Here is a 22018-nt window from a genome sequence, read left to right on the forward strand (position 1 = left end):
TACCTTCATTTTACTGATTGACTTCTATGTGGTGCTAGGAATCCAACCCACACGCCAGGCCAGGGTTCTGCCCCGGCTACAGGCCCTGCCCTGCACCTTTCCTCAGGGGTGCGTCAGGGGTGCACCTGGGAGGGAGCCTGTTGTTACTTATACGCTTACACGTCCCACTGCACCTGGCACAAAAGGTAGCAATACCGTTTCCAGTATCCCTCCCCAGGACTCCCCTCCCTCCTCCTCCCCCATCTGCCCTCCTCTACTCACCTCCCTTGGATGTTCGTGAGACCCACCCCCACCGTCCTTTCCCGTTTTCCTCTCTAGCTTCCGCACAAGAGAAAACACAGGATCCTTGACCTTCTGAGTTCTTTACGTATCATCTCCTTTTTTTCTTAGTCTAAAAGTTTATTGATTTTATTGATCTTTTCAAAGAACCAACCTTTGATTCACTGACTTTTCTCTATTGCTTTTCTTTCTGTTCTGTTTGTCTCTAACCTTTAGTATTTCCTTCCTTCTTTACCTTTGGATTTAGTTTCCTCACCTGTTCTAGTTATATAAGGTGTGAAGTTGGGATCAGACACAGGCTGATGTCCCCAGTCCTTTATGAGTTTGCTTTGTTTTTTTAATTTGAGGCAGGGTGTTGCACGACCCTTGGGGTCTCCCTATGCTGCTGAGGCTGGTCTCAAACTTGTAATCCTCCTGCCTTGGCCCCTTATCCTTTTTCTGTTGAGACAAGGTCTGGCTAAGTTGCTGAGGCTGGCCTTGAACTTTGGATCCTCCTGCCTCAGCCTCCTGGTCACTGGGATCACATCCATGTGCCACCTGCCTAGCTGTGGTTCCTTGGCTATTCTTGCTCATTTTTCTCTTCCAAAAAGATTCTTCAACTTACTCTAAGAAGTTTTTTTTTAAACCTTGTCCTGCTGATCTCTGGAGGATTTTTAATCACCACGCTGAGTGTCTTTGTGGCGACTCTCACTTGAAGGTTCACCCAAGCCTTCAGTATCCCTCAAGGTAGCCTTCCCCACTGAGGAGGCAGTGACTCCAGGGGAAGGTCACAACTGTGCACCACACACACACACACACACACACACACACCCCTCACTGCCTGCACACACAGGCCCTGCACCCTGACACACAAATACACACACCCCACATCACACACACAACACACATACACACCCCACGCACCCGCACACATGGACCAGAGCGCTGCAGCATGTCCCTGCCACACGCTAGACACAGAGCACCCCTGCAAGGAACCTCAAAAACCAGCCCCAGCCCAGGCACAGGAAGCCACTATCCCAGGAGGAAGCCTGGGAGCAGACCTCAAGCTCTGGGTGTCTGTGAGCTGGAGCTGACCTGGGGAGCGACCCCGCTGCTCCTGGACACTTGCAGGGAGCTCCCCAGAAGCCTCCCGGGGCTACAAGCAATAATCCCCCAGTGTCTAACACCTCCCAGAGGCTGATGGGGCCTCACCTCCGAGGAAGAGCACCTGCGGCTGGGGAGGACCTACACGTAGGCCCTGCAGCACAGCAGAGGAGCCCCAGCCCCAATCCTCCGCACGCAGACCAGCAGCAGGACCCACGCCAGCCCAGCCACAGCTCCTGAGACACACATATGGGGTCTAGGGCTGGGAAAGGAGGTGGGGCCCACGGCCTGGAGCCCATAGACACCTGGGGGATGAACCAGGTGCCAGGGACAGCCAGGCCACTGCCCATGCGGCAGCCCTCCTAGTGCCAGCTGGACAGCTGCGCAAGAAGGTTGCCCAGGAAAAGCCAGGGGCCGGGAGACATGGCAGCAGCAAGGATGACCCAGCGCTGCCCCAGCTCAGCCATCAGGGAAACAGGGATGGGTGCGGGCAGCACAGATCACTCACTCTTTGGACAGTCCAGGTCCCGTCGTCACAACTGGGCTCAGCTGCATTTTCCTGGCGATCGCTGGAGCCTGGGGACAAGTGCAGGTCTCCATTTTCTTTCAGCACTTTTCCACACTCCATCTCTTCCTCCAGGGCCGGGGCCACCACGGAGCTGTCGTTCTCAGAATCTGCAATGCAGATGGATGACAGGTCAGATCCCCAACTAGACCTGCGGGACTCGGCCCCCGTACCAGGCCCACGGGCAGGACTCGGGCCCCGTACCGGGCCCACGGGCAGGACTCGGCCCCCGTACCGGGCCCACGGGCAGGACTCGGCCCCCGTACCGGGCCCACGGGCAGGACTCGGCCCCCGTACCGGGCCCACGGGCAGGACTCGGCCCCCGTACCGGGCCCACGGGCAGGACTCGGGCCCCGTACCGGGCCCACGGGCAGGACTCGGCCCCCGTACCGGGCCCACGGGCAGGACTCGGCCCCCGTACCGGGCCCACGGGCAGGACTCGGCCCCCGTACCGGGCCCACGGGCAGGACTCGGCCCCCGTACCGGGCCCACGGGCAGGACTCGGCCCCCGTACCGGGCCCACGGGCAGGACTCGGCCCCCGTACCGGGCCCACGGGCAGGACTCGGCCCCCGTACCGGGCCCACGGGCAGGACTCGGCCCCCGTACCGGGCCCACGGGCAGGACTAGGCCCACGGGCAGGACTAGGCCCCCGTACCAGGCCCACGGGCAGGACTAGGCCCCCGTACCAGGCCCACGGGCAGGACTCGGCCCCCGTACCGGGCCCACGGGCAGGACTCGGCCCCCGTACCAGGCCCACGGGCAGGACTCGGCCCCCGTACCAGGCTCACAGACAGGATTTGGCCCCTGTACCAGGCCCACAGGCAGGACTCGGCCCCTGTACCAGGCCCACAGGCAGGACTCGTCCCTGTACCAGGCCCTCCAACTGCCTACACACAACACATTGCTACAAAGCTACAGCTGGATAAAGATCTGCCGCGTGCCACAGCTGCAGACACGTCCCCTTTGCCCAGGAGGGGCCTCCATCCTGCTATGCCAACTGAATGGGCTCTGCTGAACCTCATCCAGTCAGAACCTGTCATCTGCCCTGGCTGAAGGGGAGGTCTCAGGGAGGGCTCCAGGGCTCCCTCTGGAGCTGGGCACCCCCCGGGGTCCACCATGGTGGGCTGGATTTGGACCCTGGCGTCCAGTTCTGCCTCCAGCCTGCTGACAAAGCCGACACATGCAGAAGAGCAGTGCTGCCAGGACCAGAGAAAGGAGCGCGAGCCCCAGGCACACCCAATCCTGCCACCAGGCCTGGCTTCCTGGATCCGCCAACACGAACAGCCCCAGGGGCTGTACAGCCCAAAAGCCAGTTCAAACAGAACCAGATACAGCGGCCATCTCACTTCCCCAAAGACGCCCGGCTTCCCTGCTGATGGAGATCCTAACTGGACCACAGGTGCCACTGCCGCCCATCCCACTGGACCATGAGCAAGACAAGCACCCTCAGCGCTGGGGAGGGTGTGAGCGGAGACAAAGCCCTGGGCACACTGCAGCCAGGGCAGCGGGAGAGGGGGTGCTGACAGAGGTGGCCCCGGCAAGCATGCCAGTCCTGCGGGTAGCGTGCCCTCCAGACAGACTGGCTGGGGTGAGAAACCTGCCTAGGGAGGCGGCGGGGCGGCTGCAGGTGAACTCGAGTGTCCAGGCCAGGTGCCTCGCAGCAGCAGGCCCTGCCAGGGTAGAGCGCTCCCGGCTGCTGAGCACACCGGATTTTCTTAGGAACGTGCAGAAGAGATGTGTGTGGTGGTGCACCCCTGTAATCCCAGCCAGAGGAGGCCGAGGCAGAAGGATCACAGGTTCAAAGCCAGCCTCAGCAACTTGGTGAGGCCCTGTCTCAAAATATAAAAAGGGCTGGGGGGCTCTGGGGATACAGCTCAGTTGGTAGGGTGTTTGCTGTGCATGTATAAGACCCTGAGTTCAGTCCCCAGCACCCCAAAAATAAAAAATTTAAAAAAAGGGCTGGGGATGGGGCTCAGTGGTTAAGCGCCCTTGGGTTCAATCCCCAGGACCAGAAAAGAATTGTGTGAAGCACACACCCACTCATGGACGCTAGAAAAGCACTCTGCCCCGCAGGACCACGCCCCAAATGCTCCACTTTAAGAGATCAAATGCCAAAGGTAGGTTATCATAGTCTTGTTACCCTTCAAAAGCAGACACACCAGGGGACAGCGCAGCAGGCTTCTCCAACCCAGATGCCTCTGCCCAGGCCTCTTCCCACCCTGGGGGTCCCACCCACCTGTGGGGCCCATGTCACTGAGGTCAGATCAGAGTCAACCCAGGCTGGGCCTCCACTGCAGCCACCTGGGAGGCTTCACAGGGGCCTCGGGATCTAGCCTTCGCCCTGGTTAGCCAGGGTCTCACCCATCCCAGCCAGGGGCTGGGGGAACCCTGGCCCCCCACACACACCCCCACCCCAGGCCCCAGAAGCAAGGATGCTACCCCACTGCGAACCCACAGCACCCCTGCCTCTCTGGAGCCCGAGCTCTGGCAACAATGGGCACACTGCCTCCCTCAGAGATGCGTCCTCCAGGAAAGCAGAATAAAAAGGAGACAGGCTGCCTGGAGCCTGGTGCCTCCCCAGGAGCCTCCCAGCATGGTCCCTGGGGGCGGGGACCTGGGGCAGGGAGGGCTGGCCCACAGCTCTCCAAGCCCTCCCCCCACCCCCCCTGGGCAGAGACCCCAGGTGTCCCCAGGCCTGCATCCACGGGCAGAGCACAGGTACCCAGGGTGGCCCCGGGACTCCTGCCCCCTGCGGCAGTGAGCCTCCAGGAGAACCTCCAAGGGGCGGAGGGCGGGGCCTCCCTCTGCTGGGAGCAAGGTCCTGGGGCCTGTTTCAGTTTCCATTCTTAAACAGTTCCCACAGGGCAGGAGGAAGCCCAGCCAGCCTGTGGGCTCTCCTGGCCCGCAGAAGGACGCGGCCAGGCACACACCTCAGGGATCATCCGAGGCCTTCATTCAGGAACAGGGTGATGCCTCCGAGGGACCCACTTTCCTGAGCCACTGGACAAAGGAGGGGGCTGGGCTTGTGTAGGTTGCACTGAGAGGTGACGTAATTAATGAACCGTCAGCCTGGGCCTCAGGATGGAGGGCTGAGGGTCAGCGGCCAGGATTTATTTGGGAGAGACTGTCCTTCTAGGTTTGATGGCCACCTTCCCCTCAGGGCGTGTGGAATGTATTGGTGAAACCAGATTTAAAATTAGGTAGTCAGTGTAGTTAGGTAAATCGGGTCTAATATCCAGTGAGATCTAAAATGGAGGCCATGAGAATGATTCCAGGAAAAGTTGAGCAACTCTTGAAATGTTGATGAAGTCCAGGAAACAGCCCCCAGCAGATTTAAAGATGGCCCATCCCAAAGAAGTGACGATAAAGTCCTACCTGCCCAGATTACTTCCTTGCCCCACCTGTGCCCCACCCCTGGGCCTTCCCACCTACATTCCATCACCGAAAGAACTATGAAAAGGGGGGACCACCGCCCTCCACAGATCCCACCTCCTGGGTCCCCTTCTTCCTCTGCTGTCCTTTAATAAACTTCTATTTCCCACTCTGACCTTGCCTCGGCGAGCTTCTCTGGTGTTATTCTTCAACATTGGGGAAGCAAGGACTGTCACCAGTCAGCATCGGTAACATTGGGAGGCATCAGTGCTGAGTTATGGCTTCTGTTTCTACTCCTCCTCCCAGGCCACCCTGCCTGATGGGGGGCTGTCATTTTCCATATCTAATGAGTGTAACTGGATGATGTAAAATAAACTATACAGACACTGTCCTGGGGGGCTGGGGCTCAGTGGTAGAGCGCTTGCCTCCCACGGGAGAGACTCTGGGTTGGATCCTCAGCACCACATAAAATAAATAAATAAATGAACAAAGATATTGTGTCCATGTACAATTAAAAAAGTATTTAAAAAAAAAAAAAAAAAAGAGGAACACTGTCCTGACAATTAGTGCCTGGGCAAGGGAGATGTCCCCTCCCCATCTACTCTGCCCACCTCAGGAAACCTGATTAACACCCAACACCCTGCACCCCTACCTTTTGGGTTGTAAAGAACTTCCTGGGGGAATCTAGCGCTCCTTTGAAGTGTAAAGGCCTCTGGGACAGCTCGGGCCAAGGCCAGTCCTTCCCCTTCTCCCACTTCTGTGATCACTAGAAACCCGGTGCTCGGGCACACATGGTGGAGACCAGGAATTTTATGGCACCAGACAGCCTATAAATGTCGTCAGAAACCGGAGGTGGGGGCTGAATCTGGAGTCTCATCCGCCTCCCCGACAGGACTCACCCTGAGAAGCATCGGCTTTTGGTGAAAGGCCGCTGGCCCTGCCGTGCCCCGGCAGGTCCCCCTCTGTCCTGTTGGCAAGTGGCTCTGATGCCCTCCGCCGTCCCCGTCCCTCACCCAAAATGAAAAGAGGGGCAGAGACCCTTCAGGGAGGCCCTGCAGCATGATGAACATGGGGTTATTCATCGGTCCTTGTCCCTGATGCCAATTCATGCCAATTTAATAATGAGGACACAGTTTTGAGAAAAAGGAAAAAGGTTTGTTGCTTTGCCAGCAGAGAAATGGGGGAGGCATGCGGCTCGGGTCCCAGAGGCTGGGATTCCGTGCCTCAGGGAAAACAGGGCCTTTTCAGCTCTTCAGAGGCTACACTCCAGGTGCACCTGGGGGGAGGGGGGGCCTGCGGAGGGCCCCTGGGGAGTTAGGCTTGGCCTGTTAACATGGGAGATAGTCACCTCCGTCCCCAGGAAAGCCAGTAACACAGGGTAATCTGATTCCCAGCCCCCAAGTTAGGGAGGGGGAGAAGGAGAAGAGGAAAAGGGAAAACATCTCCCTTTTAAAATAGGCAGCAATCGGGCTGGGGATGTGGCTCAAGCGGTAGGACGCTTGGCAAGCATGCGGCCCGGGTTCGATCCTCAGCACCACATACAAAGATGTTGTGTTCGCCGAAAACTAAAAAATAAATATTAAAAATTCTCTCTCTCTTTAAAAAAAAATATATTCTGATAAAAAATAAATAAATAAAATATGCAGCAAGGGCTACCTTCAAAAGGTAAAGTGGACCACTATTACCGGGTCTCCACTTCCTAAAGGGATGGAGACTAAATGAAGCCCCCCAGGGGCTCTACCTGCCCCACTGTCCTTGGCCACCATCATAGACCACCCTGTCTTGTCCAGTAATCAATTTTTTTTTGTTTGGTTGTTTTTTTTGGTACTGGGAATTGAACTCTGGGGCACTCAAGCCACACCCCCAGCCCTCTTTTGTACTGTAGAGACAGGGTCTCACTGAATTGCTTAGCACCTCGCTGTTGCTGAGGCTGGCTTTGAACTCAGGATCCTCCTGCCTTAGCCTCCCTTGGGATGGGGGAGATCCGTGCAGCCCTCTGGAAGCTCTGTGCCCCCACAGGCTCCGGGGCAGTGGGGTAGGAGCAAGGCAGGATGTCTCTTTCTCCCTGCCCTCTGCAGAGAAGGCCTATCTGACACTTAAGTCTCCTCCTGTCCCTCCACTGACAACCTGGGCCAGCTGCACGGACCTACATGGACCCCTCCCACGGAATTGCAAACCCACAGAGCCTTCCCCTTCCCGCAGCCTCAGACACCTCGCGATGTGCTCTGGAATGTCCAGGGCCCTTTAGCTCAGCCAGAGGTTCTTATCCCCAAGGCGGAGGAAACCCCAGTTCCCTCAGAGGAAGGAGACCACCACAGGTGATTCCAGCAAGAACCTCACAAAGCCCCTGGAGGAAAGCGGCCCACCCCCAGAGTTCTGTCAGGGAGGGGCGGCCGGCTGAGGCTGCATGCTGGCCCAGTTCCCATGTCCCCACTTGACCCCAGCACCCCTGAGACTTGCCTGGTCCGGGGGCTGCAGGAGGCAGCCTCTGTCCACACTGGCTGCAGAACTTGGGGGCCTCCTCCTGGGAGACATGCTGGCACTGAGGACACTCCATGCCTCTGACTGCAGGCTTCTCCAGCCCGAGCCCCTTCCCCTGCAGGTCTGAAAAGAAGAGCAGAAGTCCTCAAAGCAGCCACTATAAACCGTGCCTCCTGTCACGTGACCACAATCCATTTCAGTTTCATTTTCTGAGAAAGTGGAATGCTGTAACCAGAAAGGTCCCCTGGTCAATCGAAGCCGGACAGCAGTGTTTCCCTGAAGCTGGCCCTGCAGGGGGCTCCACTGGACGCTCGCTCTGACTACGTCCCTTGGTGTTGAAACTTAGACATTTTTCCCCTTTTTCCTGATGCTCTTCCCTAAGCTCTCCTTCCTGATTTTCTTTCCCCTGGGTTTCTCCTCCCAGATCTCTCCTCCCTAATCTCACTTCTCTGCATCACCTCTATAAAAGACCCCTGTTCCTGCTGATGGGCAGAATCACAGCCTTTGGGACAGGAGTCCCCTGCTTCTCCTTCTCTATCAAAGCAATAAACCTTCTTTTTCTTTATTCTCAAATCTACGTCCCCGTTATTGGGTTGGAATCAGGGACAAGGACTGAGCTTTCGGCAACAGCCACTGCTCCATCCCAGGTCCCACTCTGCCCAGGATTCTCTCCATCCACTAGCAGCTCCCCCTCTGCCTGGCTACCACCCAGCAAGGCTTGACTGCAGCTCCGACCGGCCGCAGGCCGGCCAGCTTCTCCAGACAACCCCTGAGAACTTGGGGGAGGCAGGCCGGGGACTCCGGTGCAACTGCAGCCAGGGCAGGACCCTGAACCAACGGACACAGGCAGCCCCCTGGCAGCCTGCAGAGCTGCTTGGAAAGTCAACCTGGGGCGGGGTGCCACTGCCTGCCAGAGGTGCCAGGGTGCCTCACCTTGCTCCCCTGAGAGAAAGGACAAGACACCTGCCCCACAGTAGCCCGAAGAACAGGTGAGGGATAGGTGAGTCATAGAGGGACAACTTTACAACACTAGAGAGGTGCTAGTGGCCATGGTCACCTCTGGCTGAGCAGTGCCTCCTACACAGGCCAGCCCAAGCTGGGTAGCCCAGGTCTAATGAGCTGGGGTTGGGGCTCCCAATAACTCGGGGACACTGCCATCTATGGAGGCCCACTCCTCTTCTTGACCAGGTGGTATCCAAGTAGGAAGGGGGTCACAGTGAAGCCAGATTTAAAATTAGGTAGTCAGTGTAGTTAGGTAAATCGGGTCTAGTATCCAGTGAAATCTAAAATGGAGGCCATGCTGACAATGATTCCAGGAAACGCAGGACAACTCATGGAATGTTAATGAAGTCCCGGAAAGGCCCTAGGCCAAAGTCCACCCCAAAGAAATGTTAATGAAACCCAGGAAACAGCCCCCAGCAGATATGGAGATAGCCCATCCCAAGAAGTGATAATGAAGTCCTTCCTGCCCAGATTACCTGTGTCCCACCCCTCGGGCCTTTCAACCTACATTCCATCACCAAAACTATAAAAAAGGGAGACAACCGCACTTCCATGGATTCCACCTCTTGGGTGCCCTTCTTCCTAATTTCTACTCTGACCTTGCCTCGGCGTGCTTTTCTGGTGTTATTCTTCAACATCGGGGAAGCAAGGACTCGTCACCGGCCAACAGCGGTAACAACAGCCACTCCAGGCCAAGTTCAAGATGGCGGGCCTTGGCTCTTGCCTAACCTGTGAATCCCAAGGCACACCTACCCATCCACCACCCTCTTCTGCTGGTTGGGCAACAAAGAGCTGCAGAAGCAGTGGCTGGAGCAGTGGCCCCTCACCAGCTGGAGGTGCTAGCTGAATACACACTTCCCCTGCTGCAGCCCCCTGCCCCTCACCCAAGGTCTGCCCTGGAGGGCCAGCTCTTCCAGGTGGTTCATGTACCACAGCCCAGCCCCGGTTCCCATGAGCCCCCTCCCCTCCACACACCCTGAACCAAAAATACCACCAAGGGCTGGACACTTCCTCAAACACCTTCAGTGACTCCCTACCACACCCCTCCCCAAGGCTCCTTTCCACTGGAGAGAAGCAAAAAATGGTTTCCCTCTACCCTCCTAGGTTCTTTAGCTGGGCTATGAATTAAATCCACATCAGACAGACTAACAGAAGGAAAATTACGCACATTTAATTATGTACCTACCCACAAAATGTGAGTTGAAGAAGGGTCAGTTGGCTGTTACCCAGCACCAGAGCTCCTGGAAGGGACAGAGCTTGGGGACTCCTGGGGTGGACACAATCAGGGAAGGCGAGGGAGGAACTGTGATGTGACTGAAGGTTGTTCTGCAGTTTCCCAGGTAGTGGAAGCCTCTGGGAGCAGCCCTCTTTACTAATGCAGATTTCTTTCACAGGGGCAAGAGGGAGGAACTGTGATGTGAATGAAGGTTGTTCTGCAGTTTCCCAGGTAGTGGAAGTGTCTGGGAGCAGCCCTCTTTACTAATGCAGATTTCTTTCACAGGGGCAATTTCTTTTACAAAAGGACAGTCTACAGAGCTACTCTGCAACTCCAGGTTTCTCAGAATAACCAGCTACAGACCTCCTAGTTCTGCCTCCTAGTGAAGCAAGAACAAAAGTTAGACAGTTAGTGTAGAGAGATGATCTGGTTGGGATGGAAACGGGAGGAGGAGTCAATGGAAATGAAGTTAATACCTTCAGGACATACCCCCTCACTGGCTGCCCCAAATCACCTGCTCCCGTGGGATTGTTCCTCCCAGCAGGGACTTGTTAATGGGGATTCCCTGGGTGGCTCCTTTCCTGCTTCTCAGGGAAGACACTGTAAAATGGGGAGAGGTACCCTGAACTGTCCCCTTGCCCCCACATGGGCAGGACAGAAGGAGGGGGGCATGAGAAGTAAGAAACCTGGAAACTAATAAAAAGACAATATTCACCCCCTCCGGAGGATACCAGCTCTGGGACCCCTTCTCTGCGGAAAAGTCTGTCTCTGTTCTATTCTTTAAATAAAACTGGCTTTCTATGCTTGCCTCGGGTCCATCTTCAACACCTGGGGAACGTGACTCTTTGTCACCCGGAACACTAGGCCCCTTTTTGGGGCAGTGTGTCCTGGGCCCGTCACCACGTGAATGAAGTTGTCTAAGGCAGTGCTCTCCTGGCCTACAGACGAGAACTTCCAGAGTAGGGCTCAGGACACCTCTCCAAAGCACTCTATCGTGTAAGTCTGCACCAAGGACCAGAAGGCACCCCACTCAGCTTCCGTCCTTTCGCCAGTCACCAGCCCGGGACAAAGTCAGGCGCGCCCCGTCCCAGCCACCACCAAGGAAAAGCAGGTGGGGGCAGGGGTGGCTGGCTCGCCGGGTCTGCGGGGCTCCAAGCCGCCACCCTGGCTTTGCCTCCTGCGCTGGAAACGGGGAGGGCTCAGCTTTCCGGGCCGCGACGCCCTTCTCCTAAAGTTACGGGAGTTGATCCCAGTGGCGGCGCGGGAAGCGGGGCCGAGCCGCAGGCCCAGGTCCGCCCGGCTCCGCTAGGCGCTCCCGCCGCAGCCTCTTCACCCGGCCGCGCCGCGGGGGAGGCTCCTGCGCTCCCGGGCAGGGGCCGGTCGGGAGGGGGCTGACCTCCAGGGAGGTGGCGGGGACTCAGGAGAGGCCTGCAGCCCAGCCGCCCGGCGCCCGACAGCTGGGGGCGGGGCGGGGCTGGACCCGGTACCCCGAGGCGAAACCGAAACTTGGAACCTGCAGGAAGAGGCGGCCGGCGCCTCTGGACGCAGGCACCGCCTCCACCGGGCCTGGCACCCCGACCCGCGGGACGCCGTGTCCCCCTGGCCGACGCCCAGCCCAGCGCGACTCTTGCCTTGCGAACCGCAGCTGCAAGCCGCATCACTGTCCCTGGAGGCCCCTGGCGCCCAGGAGACCCCAGACCCGTACCCCGCATCCCTGCACCCTACCCAATGGATCCGGTACCCAGGGAGGGAATCCTCGCCCCAGGGACCCCAGGTGCCCACAAGACCCGCACCCCCGCCTCTCTGCATCCTGCCCAGCGGGACCCGCACCTCGGCCGCCAGCGCGTCCACCGCCTGAGGCTCGCACCTGCCGCGCCTGACGGGGCTGCCGGCCCGCGCGCTTCCCTCCACAGGTCACGCGGCCCCTGGCACCGCCCCTCCGCCAGCCTCGCGCTCCACTGGGCACGCGTGGGCGTGACCGGAATTCCCCGCTGGGTGGCGCCCTCCCGGGTCACCTCCCGGGTCACCTCCTCTAACCCAGAGGCAGCTCCAGCCGCTGGGCGCTGGTCACTTGTGATGGACCCGGTCTCCCAAGGTCGCCCCCACCCACTGAGGGCAGGAAGTGCAGCAGTCTGGCCGGGCACAAATAACCCAGTCGCCAGGAGGCACTTGTAGGTTCAAACAGGAACTACTTTATGGCCTCAACTGTCTCTGGCACTCCATGCGTGCTCCCCAGGAATTCTCTCCGCCTCAACCGGGCTCCCCAGAACTCAAAGAACTCTGCGAGAACTCAAGGGGAACTCCGTGAGAACTCAAAGCAGCAGAAGCCGCCCTATTGCTGGACAGCAGGGGTCTATATACAACTGAATACACAGCCTGTTTCAATCCAGCATCGTCCAGTCACAGCAATTATACACAGTTTAACTTAATTATCATCATCTTAATGACTCGATGGCATCACCTCTCAACCACTCCTTCTGGCAAAATGCCAGGCGCCATCCCAACTCAGCTGTGGCTCTCAACTCGGGAGAGCTTTGGGGAACCCTGGGGCGTATGGGTCCCCAGCCCCAGGCGCCCAGCACCTTGAACAGTGTCCACCACAGCTGCCTAGGGGCCTAAAATCCTCAGGACTTGCTCCCCCAAATTTGAAGACACCATTAAGAGGCTGGGCATGGTGGCACACACCTGCGATCCCCAGAGACTTGGGAGGCTGAGGCAGTAGGATCAAAAGTTTGAAGGCAACCCTGTAAGACTCTGTCTCAAAATAAAAAATAAAAAGTGATGGGATGTGGCTCAGGTAAAGCGCCTCTGTGTTCACTCCCTAGTCAAAACAAACAACAAACAAACAAACAAAAAAATTAAATCTAATGTTGGAAAGAAAAATGGGGGGGCTGGGGATGTGGCTCAAGCGGTAGCGTGCTCACCTGGCATGCGTGCGGCCTGGGTTCGATCCTCAGCACCACATACAAACAAAGATGTTATGTCCGCGGAAAACTAAAAAATAAATATTAAAATACTCTCTCTCTCTCTCTTAAAAAAAAAAAAGAAAGAAAGAAAGAAAAGAAAAATGGGGGTCACCATCCTGCCCAGAATGTATCTCTTTAATTCCCAATTCAGTTTGTGGTTCAAGATAAATGAAGCTTCAGACAGGATTACCAAGTTTCCGAGGGTCAGCGGCCAGGATTTATTTGGGGAGAGATCTATGCTTGAGTTTCTTCCCAGAGACTGTCATTCTAGGTTTGATGGCCACCTTCCCCCCAGGGCTTGTGGAACTTGTGGAACGTATGGGAGAGCATCAGTGCTATGAGTTATGGCTTCTGTTTTTACTCCCTTTTCCAAGGCCACCCTGATGGGGGGCTGTCATTTTCTGTATCCACAGAAAGGAGACGTCTGGCTGAGGACCGAGGAAGTGAATGTCTCCCACATTAACAAGTGAGTCCTAACACACCCTCAGGGTGCCCTGGGACCCCACTGGAGCACACCTGCAATGCAGCCCTTGGGGAGTTCCCTGAAATCCCTCTGTTCTCCCTGGGGCAGAACCACAGCCTCTGGGAGAGGAGTTCCCTTGGTTCTTCTTTGTTAGCAAAGTAATAAGCCTTTTTCCTGGTCCCCAAACCAATTCATTGTTAAATTGGCATGAATTGGCATTGGGGACCAGGACTGCGCTCACAGGCCATGACAAGGGTGCCCAGGCAAGTGCAGGCAAGGCAAAGAAGGGCTGCCATCCCTGCGTTCCGGGAGGTGTTCCCTGCACATGGCCTCCTGGAGCGGACGCGTGGCGGTCAGGAGCCCAGACAGCGTAGCAGCCACACTGTGAGGATGGTCTGCAGTCCAGTGGGCCAGGTCTGAAGGCTGTGGAGGTGCCCACAAATGCAAGACCAAACTTGACCCAACAGGCTGCGTCTGACTCACTGATCCTGCCAATCATGTTTAAAGTGAGACAAGAGTGAAAGTATAATATATGGCCCAATCGATTTAGAAAACAAGATGGGGAAGTGCCGAGGTCCAGCCCCGGCAGGGGGAGTGAGGGACCAGGGGTCCTAAGGAGGAGTGGAGGAGTGGCGTTGGCGAAAGAAGAAGAGTCAGGAAGACAGGCTGCCAGTTACCAGCAACCTCAGAAGACATCTCTCTGTCCCTGGAGGTCCTTCATTTTCATACCTTTTTTACAGGTGTTTTTTCAGGTAGTTAATGGATAGCTTCAAAGCCCAAAACTTTTTTTATTTACATAATTTTCAAGAATTACAATCTTTTCTGATATACAATGATCACCTAAAATATTGAGGACATTGTTCAGAATATTTTTCTGTAACCTTAGACAATCATCATCAAGCTTTTACGTTTTCTCCTCAATCACTAGGTGCTAGGAGACGCAACTAGACTACATGACTCCTGACCTACTATTCACTTAACTTTAAAGCATGCCTATAATTATTTCATAAACCTTTAACTTTAAAGCATATTTATGATTATTGGTAAGTTTTCTTACTTCTAAACTAAAATCCCAGTAAAACACACTTAAAGTAGTGAAAGTCTATTATTTAAAAGCCTACTACTCTGAAGTGCCTCTAAAATATATCTATGTAAATTTTACATTTTTCTATTTTAATTTCCAAGGTAATTCCCTTTTTTTCATACGACCTATACGACTGCTTTCTTAAAGAGCTCCCTTGACCCTTGGTCAAAGCACACCAGTTCTCATGTCTTTGTGATCTTGAACTAAAGGCAGGCTTGGCCCCTCGACCCACTTGTCATTTACATTAACTCTGTGTTTTCCATTCTCATCATAAGTTTCTGGGTAAAGCAAAGGAGGGTCTATTGGTTGGGGAATGTATTTTTAGTAACCTCTTGTCCTCGAAGGGATACCACAAGCTACCTCCGGTGGTCCTTACACTGTGGGCACAGCCGTCGTTTTTCTGTAGGTAGGTGTTGTACAGGTTGTGGTTTTAGGAGGGGGTGGGGGGGGCTACTATAAATTGTCAACCATGGGATAAATGTTTCTTGTTGCTCAGGCTTGAGGGATAACACCATTGTCTGTATCCTGAGAGACACTGAAACACGCCTCATGGCCTTCTCTGTTGTATCCTTAGTCTCGTTCTGGGAATTCTCCTGCCGTCTCAGGCGATACGTACTGTTATCCTTGATTGACATCCCTGTTATCCATGTCATGGGTATCACAAACAAGACACTTAACATTCCTAATGGTTCCAGTTTCCGGATGGCGCGGTCCTGCCATCGGGAAGGGATCCCCCACGCTGTGACCCTGTCGGACAGTGGGTGCAGGACCGCCTTCACCAGGAAGAGCAGAGCTGCGTAGTGGACCCAGGCTGCGGCCGTTTCCTCTGCAGGGAGGAGCCTGGAGCAGAGGTGAGTGTGGAGCAGGAGGGCGAGGGAGCTGGAGGACACGGCCAGGGCTTCAGGGGCTTCACCTGCAGCTTTGTCCCTCAAGAAGTGATGACTAAGCCTGTTATCCCAGCGACAAAGGAGGCTGAGACAGGGGGATTGCAAGTTTGAAGCCAACCTTAGCAACTTAGCAAACCCCTAAGCTAATTAGTGAGACTGTCTCAAAAAAAAAAAAAAAAACCTAGAAAGGCTGGGGATGTGGCTCGGTGTGAAGTGCCTGAGCTTCTCTCCTCTCAGGAAGAAAGACCCCTGTTCACGAGGGGCCTTGGAAGACCTGTTTGAGAAGCCTGCAGGGGAACAGGAGGGAACCCGTCCCCTGTGGCCACCGCTGCCAAGCCACTAGCCTGTTCCCCAATGCAGGCCCTGAAGCCCATCCCACAGAAAAACTGATGTCCCAGAGAAGTGTTTTGTGGGCAAAGAAAGGCTTTATTCAGTGGCCAAAGAATGGAGAAGAGCGAGCGTTGCTCCCCATCAGCTTCCCAGTCCAGGGCCTACAGATGCAGGACAGGACTCAAGAGGCCAAGAAGGGGCAGGAAGGCTCGCGTCCTTCCTGGGGTCAGGTGGAGCTCTTCCAGGAACTGGGTGCCACTTTTAAGAAAGACGTTTCAGTTATAGATGGACACACAGCTCGATCATTCCATGCTGAGGAGCGAAGCTGGTTCCTCGCAGGGGCCACGGAGCCCTCTACCACTGAGCCAGGCCCCGGCCCCTGGGCTGCCTTCTTCCCCTCTTTTCTGGGGTTTCCCTCAGGGGGGCTGGTGGGTGTGTTTAGCCTTGAAGGGGAGGAGGGCGGCCAGGCACGTCTAGGTCCTGGAGAGACATTTCTCAACATCGCCGTGTCTGCTGGCCACGCTGAGCAGAATCTGGCCGGAGGCGAAGACAGCAGAGGAACAGACACGGTATGAAGGCATGGTGACTTCCTGTCACTCCTTGGACACCTGCAAGCCCAAGGGTCAGTGTTTTCAGCAAAAGCAGGCTTTGGAGCTGGGCACAGTGGCGCACGCCTGTCATCCCAGCGGCTCAAGAGGCTGAGACAGGAGGATCCTGAGTTCAAAGCCAGCCTCAGGAAAATCGAGGCCCGAAGCAACTTGGTGAGACCCTGTCTAATAAAATACAAAATAGGGCTGGGGGTGTGGCTCAGCGGTTCAGTGCCCCTGAGCTCAGTCCCCAGTACCTCCCCCAAAGCTTAAGCATACAACACAGCCTTCGGGTCCCTGAAGGGCAGCCGCGACCACTGCTGTCCTGACCACGCGTCACAGGTGCCACCTACCCAGGGCTGACGGAGATGGCGGTGCATTGCCCAAACGCAAACTGCCCAAGGCCGTGGTTTAGATCAATCAGGAGCAAGTGAGGAAGAGGAGTTAGCTTTCCCCCAGCAGCTGGCCACAGTCCTTGTCTTTGCAGCTCTCAACACACTGAAGGAGGTCCTTCTTGACTTAGACCTCTAAGGAAAGAACCAAATGAAGGAAACAGAGAGGGAGGTGGCTCCACAGTAACACAGGTTGATTCAGGACAGACCTACAGAGGGGTTCTTCACTTACAGCCTAGGGAAGTTATAGGGGGTGTCAGGGAAGGGTCCTGTGCTGTCACCTCCATACTTTGAGGCGGTCACGGCTCCTTGTTGACCAGGTGTTTCCCAGGATTCCAGTCCCAGGTAACAGTTCCCTCCCTGTGGGATAGTGGGGTATTGCCTGGGTTTAGGTCAGGCTGAGTCAGGGTGACCAGGGTGAGGGTTTTCCCACTGGAGCTGCCTGTGTCAAGTTCTTGCAGACTGCAGTCTCCAGCCTGCTGCACTCCTGGCCCAGGACGGACCGTGGGACGCACCGTGGGAACCTTGGCCTTCTTGCCACCTCCAGTGCTGGTGGACTGATTAGATCTGACCCCAAACATGCGTGGGACGTGGCTTTGCTCGTCTCCTGCACGTCTTGAAGGTCCTGGAGTCTCCTCCAGGCTGCTTAGCCACAGAGCAGTTGCAGGACATGGAAGGGTGCTCTCCTGCCTCTGTGTGTGTGTGTGTGTGTGTGTGTGTGTGTGTGTGTGTGTGTCTCTCGTGGGTGGCTGGGGCTGGGCGGGCGCTGCGGAGAACAAGGGCCCTGTGAGGGAAGGCGTGGGAGCAGGGCTGGCCAGCTAGGCTCGCGGCTCCCTGCCTGCTCTGGCTGGGTCCCTGGGCCCTCCGCCTCCCAGACCCAGATATCTAATGCAGGGCTGTGGGCCAAGGCCGGATGAATAGAACACCCACATCTCCTCTCGGAGTCCCCCAACTGCGCACCAGAACCGGGCAGAACAAGGCGGGCCTGGAGCCCCCGGCTGCCGGCTGCAGGGGCTGCTTCCCAACTGTCTTCAGATCTTGGGGCTTTGGGTAAAAGTCGACTGGAGCCAAGTTTGGCAAGTGGGGTCAGCTCTTTTCTGAGCCTGAATGTCCCCGCCTGAGGATCCTGCTCCTTTGACTCTTAACATAACAATGTCCCAGAGTCCATCTTGGCCTGGGTTAAAACAGGTCCTGCTGCAGCCCTGACGCTGCGCACTGCGGGCTCAGACCCACCGACCAGGAGGGTGGCAGCCTCTGGTGACCTCTCACGGCCTCACAAGGACCTGTGACCACGGCACTGAACCCATCTGGGCTCCAGTGGCGTCACTGTCCTGCCTTGGGGCTTGGGGCTCCTTAGTGTGGGAGGTTGGACGTGGATACTTCCCTCCACCCACCGCCTCCTTTCCAGCACCAGCACCCAGAGCAGCGAATCTTGGAGGAGAGGACCTGGTGGGATGAACTCTGTCCTCGAGTGGGTGGGAGATTCAGTGGGGCCTTCTGCTGCCCTTACTTGCTGGTCACTGACACAAGCAAAAGCCTTTGGCTAAGAATTTGATAACCTGAAAGGCCACTAATGATCGTCACTGTGTAGTGAAAAAACCCTGAAATCCCACTGACTCTGGAGACTGAGGCAGGAGGCTGGCAAGTTTGAGGCCAGCCTCAGCAACTTAGGGAGTCCCTGTCTCAAAAAAAAAAAAGAGGGCTGGGGATGTGACTCAGTAGTCAAGCACCCCTGGGTTCAACCCTGCTTACTTCCCCCCCAAAAAAAACCCAGCCTCTAAGCTGCTTAGGAGGAGCCATTGAGAAGAATGTAACTGAATACTTGAGACTTTGGTGTTGAAAAAGGAGGGAGTGAGGGTGGTGGGGAAGGGGCTCAGAATTGCCAGGAACCTTTCTTCCTCCCTAGAGGACCTATCGGTGCTCCAGGCCCCGATATTTTATCTGGCTTGTGCAGGTAGTTCCTTCCAATTATTCTTTATTTTTCTTTTGGTAAAAAGAAATTTGTTGTATGGTGACCCTGGAATGTCAATGATTGAGGATGGACCCAGGGCCTCTCCCACTGAGCTGTGTCTCCAGCCTTTTCATTTATCTTTAATCAGGGCCTTGCTAAGTTGCTGAGGCTGCCCTTGGACTTCTGCCTCAGTCTCCAGAGTCACTGTGTGTCATGCGCTTGGCTTGCTTTCTTTTTTCTTTTTTCTTCTTCTTATTAAATCAACTTCATTGACCTGTAATTCACAGTCAATAAAATGCCTGTTGTAAGTGCAGATTCAGTGAGTTTTGAGATATACCCCCCAAGCACCATGACCACCCAATCAAGATACAGGATAGTGGTGTGGCCCCAGGAGACGGCTCCCGAGGTCCTGCCCGGCTCCAGCCTGCGCCCTCCAGCCCGCCCAGCACCGTGGGGTTACAGATGACTTCACCTGGCTCACCACTGTGCCTACCAGAACCTCAGGACACTGTGTGTTTCCTGGGTGGCTTCTTCCAGCAAAATGCATCTAAGACTCCTGTGCTTTAGCAGTGCCAGTCAAGTGGGTGCTCAGCCATGAGTGGCACTTAGGGAGAGGACAGGGAGGGTGACCGAAAGCCACAGGAGCCTCTCCCTCAGCCTTCATTAAGAAAAGCTGCCCCTCAGGAGCCTCCTGCAACCAAGTCTCCAGGACCCGCCGTGTCCGTGTCCCCAGTCACCCTGATGGCCAGGACCCTCAGATGGGGGCTATGCAAAGGGTAATGAGGGGCTGGGGCTGTGGCTCAGCAGTAGAGCACTCGCTCGCCTAGCATGCGCAAGGCCCTGGGTTCGATCCTTAGCACCGCATAAAATTAAATAAGTAAAGGGTAATGAACCGATTAAGGGGAGGGGGAATTGAGACAGACAGGGGGCACAGGGGGACTCAGTTTCCTGACCCTGAGCACCACCTTCCTCCTGGAGGCAGTCATGCAGCCCCCAGCTGTCAATCAAAGTCAAGAGGAGTGGACTTGGGCGGACTCTGGAAGCTTCCTGGTGAATAAGAGTAGGTTATGGTGCAGCAGTGGGCCCCGGTGAAGGTGTTCTTGGGAGGCAGAGACCACACAGCAGACCAGCCCTAGAAATATTAATGGGCGCCACCAAGGCCTCTTTCTTTTTTCTTTTTGGTACCTGGGATTGAACCCAGGGGCACTTAGCCACAAAGCCACAACCCCAGGCTGCATTTAAACTCTTTAATTTTGTGATAGGGTCTTGCTAAATTGCTGAGGCTGGCTTTGGACTTGCGATGCTCCTGCCTCAGCTTCCTGAGCCACTGGGATTACAGGTGTGTGCCACCATGCACATCTTGTCCCTGGATTTTATTCATCAATTCATGAGACAAGAACCCGGAAGGAAACTGGCAAGGCAGGGGATCTAGTCTCATCTCAAAACTCCAGTTTCACCAGGATCCCCCCAAAACTGGAGAGCTGGAGAGGCACACTTCCCTCTCCTCTCTGAGAGATCTCACTCTCTCTGTCTGGGAAATAGAAAGGCCCATGGTCCATTCCCAAAATACAGGCTTAACTGGATCCAGTAGTAGCCATGTTACTGTGGCCCTTTGCCGAGGTCCTGCCCCAGCAGGGTCCAGGGGGTCCTGAAGGCTGAGTGGCATCAGAGTAAGGAATGAGAAGATGGTCGTTCCGTTGGAGCCATCTCCAGAGAGAGAGAGGTCTCCTGCAGCTTTCCCTGGGTCATCTTTTATTACAATTTTCTCCTCATTATGGATTCAGAATCATTAATAGAATATGTCATTGATATTACAATTTCCAGATTTTCCCACGATGTGACATTCCCTTTGCAATGAATGTCGATATAGAAAAATGGGTCATCGATTTACATTTTCCCAGGATGTGACATTTCCTAAGACCAATCATTATAGGTACAAAATCATTAATAAAATGCGTCACTAATTTGCATTTTTCAGATTTTTCCAAGATGTACTATTTTCTTAACAGATGACAAACTACGTAACTAGACTCTAAGTCTCCCAACCTATCATCAACCTTTAAGTTTAAAGTACACCCGACTTTGTTTCTAATCTAAGACCCCCATCTAAAGAAGTCCCCTTAAATCTTACACTTAAAATATCCTAAAGTCTAAAAACTATTCTTAAAGCATCTTAAGGACCCATATAGCTAAAAACTTAAGAATTCTAAACTTAAGGATCTAAATAAAACAATATTTCTAACATTATTCTAAAAATGTGTCTTTAATTAATTTCTACATTTATTTAGTTTCTACATTTATTTATTTATTTAGTTACTTAAATTAATTTCTACATTTATTCTCATAAAACTGGTCGAGCTGCTTTCTCAAAGAGTTTCTTCGTCAAGGTGCACTAGTTCTTATATCTTCGTAATCTCTCTCCCTGAAAGGCAAGTTCTGAACATCAGTCCACTTATTGCCCATATTAACTATGTTCATCATAAGTCCCTATGTGAGGTAAAAGACGATTTATAGAAAAGAGGGAATGTATCTTTATTCGCCTTAACTTTCCTAAGTGCATAACATGACTTTCCCTTAATCAAATAAAACTACATATGGTGCGTTTGTGCACTAAGCATGATGATCAGGCTTTCTAAGGGGAGGGGCTATGGCTTGGGTTCTAGTTGATATAATCAGTGTGGTGCCTAAAGTTCTCATGACCTTTCGGAGAACGATTGTTGTCCATTACCAGTTTGTCCTCAGTGGGCTGAGATAGTAGAGCAGCCTCCCATTTTGTCCCCGATATGCTGAGAGGTAGTAGATCATCCTTCCAGGCATGAGCTACCTGTTGCCTTCTAGCCATCTGAAACCTCACATGCTTCCTGTCAGGAACTTGAGCAGGAAAATGAAAAGTCCCAATTCCATAACAAAAGGTCTCAGGGTTTCCTTTCCCTCCAGCACGGCTTTGCCGGCACTTACCTCACCGTGACAGTGGGAGGGGGAGCGCCTTCCCCAGCCTTTCCCTTTGCCTGCCCCAATTTTAAATCATCCTGTAGGCTGTGACCCGAGCTCCTCCAACCAGAGGGAAGGGCGGCTGCGCTAGGTTAGAGGTGGAAGCAGGTGGACCACCTCCCAGGCGCTGAACACAGCCTCTTGGGGAGTAGGGGCTGGCCGTGCCCACCCATTCTGGAGAACTCCTGCATCCAGGTATTCCCGACATCCCCAGGATGGTCCCACTCCCCCTTCCCGTCCTCTCTGATAGACTCAGGCCTGTGACTCTGAGCACCAGGTCTGGAATCTCCCTGACCGATCCAGGAGCCCAGGCAGTTTCTCGCCTCCCTAGCGCGGTCCCCTACCCAGGGACACGGGGGTTGCTTGTT

At 54.8% G+C, this 22018-nt stretch overlaps 1 protein-coding gene across 1 annotated transcript in view; it reads right to left on the reverse strand.

The window, feature by feature from the left end:
- Rnf213 (ring finger protein 213) overlaps window positions 1–11899 on the reverse strand; it is a 92629-nt gene extending 80730 nt beyond the window's left edge. The window contains exons 1-3 of the mRNA XM_076870715.2: window positions 11830–11899; window positions 7761–7904; window positions 1871–2037 (exon numbers count right to left, since the gene is read on the reverse strand). Of these exons, the coding sequence (XP_076726830.2) occupies window positions 1871–2037; window positions 7761–7857 (264 nt within the window). The 5' untranslated portion in view covers window positions 7858–7904; window positions 11830–11899. The remainder of the gene's footprint in view (window positions 1–1870; window positions 2038–7760; window positions 7905–11829) is intronic.
- Window positions 11900–22018: the final 10119 nt, after the last annotated feature.

Source organism: Callospermophilus lateralis, chromosome 11 (assembly GCF_048772815.1).
Source record: "Callospermophilus lateralis isolate mCalLat2 chromosome 11, mCalLat2.hap1, whole genome shotgun sequence".
Lineage (NCBI taxonomy): Eukaryota > Metazoa > Chordata > Mammalia > Rodentia > Sciuridae > Callospermophilus > Callospermophilus lateralis.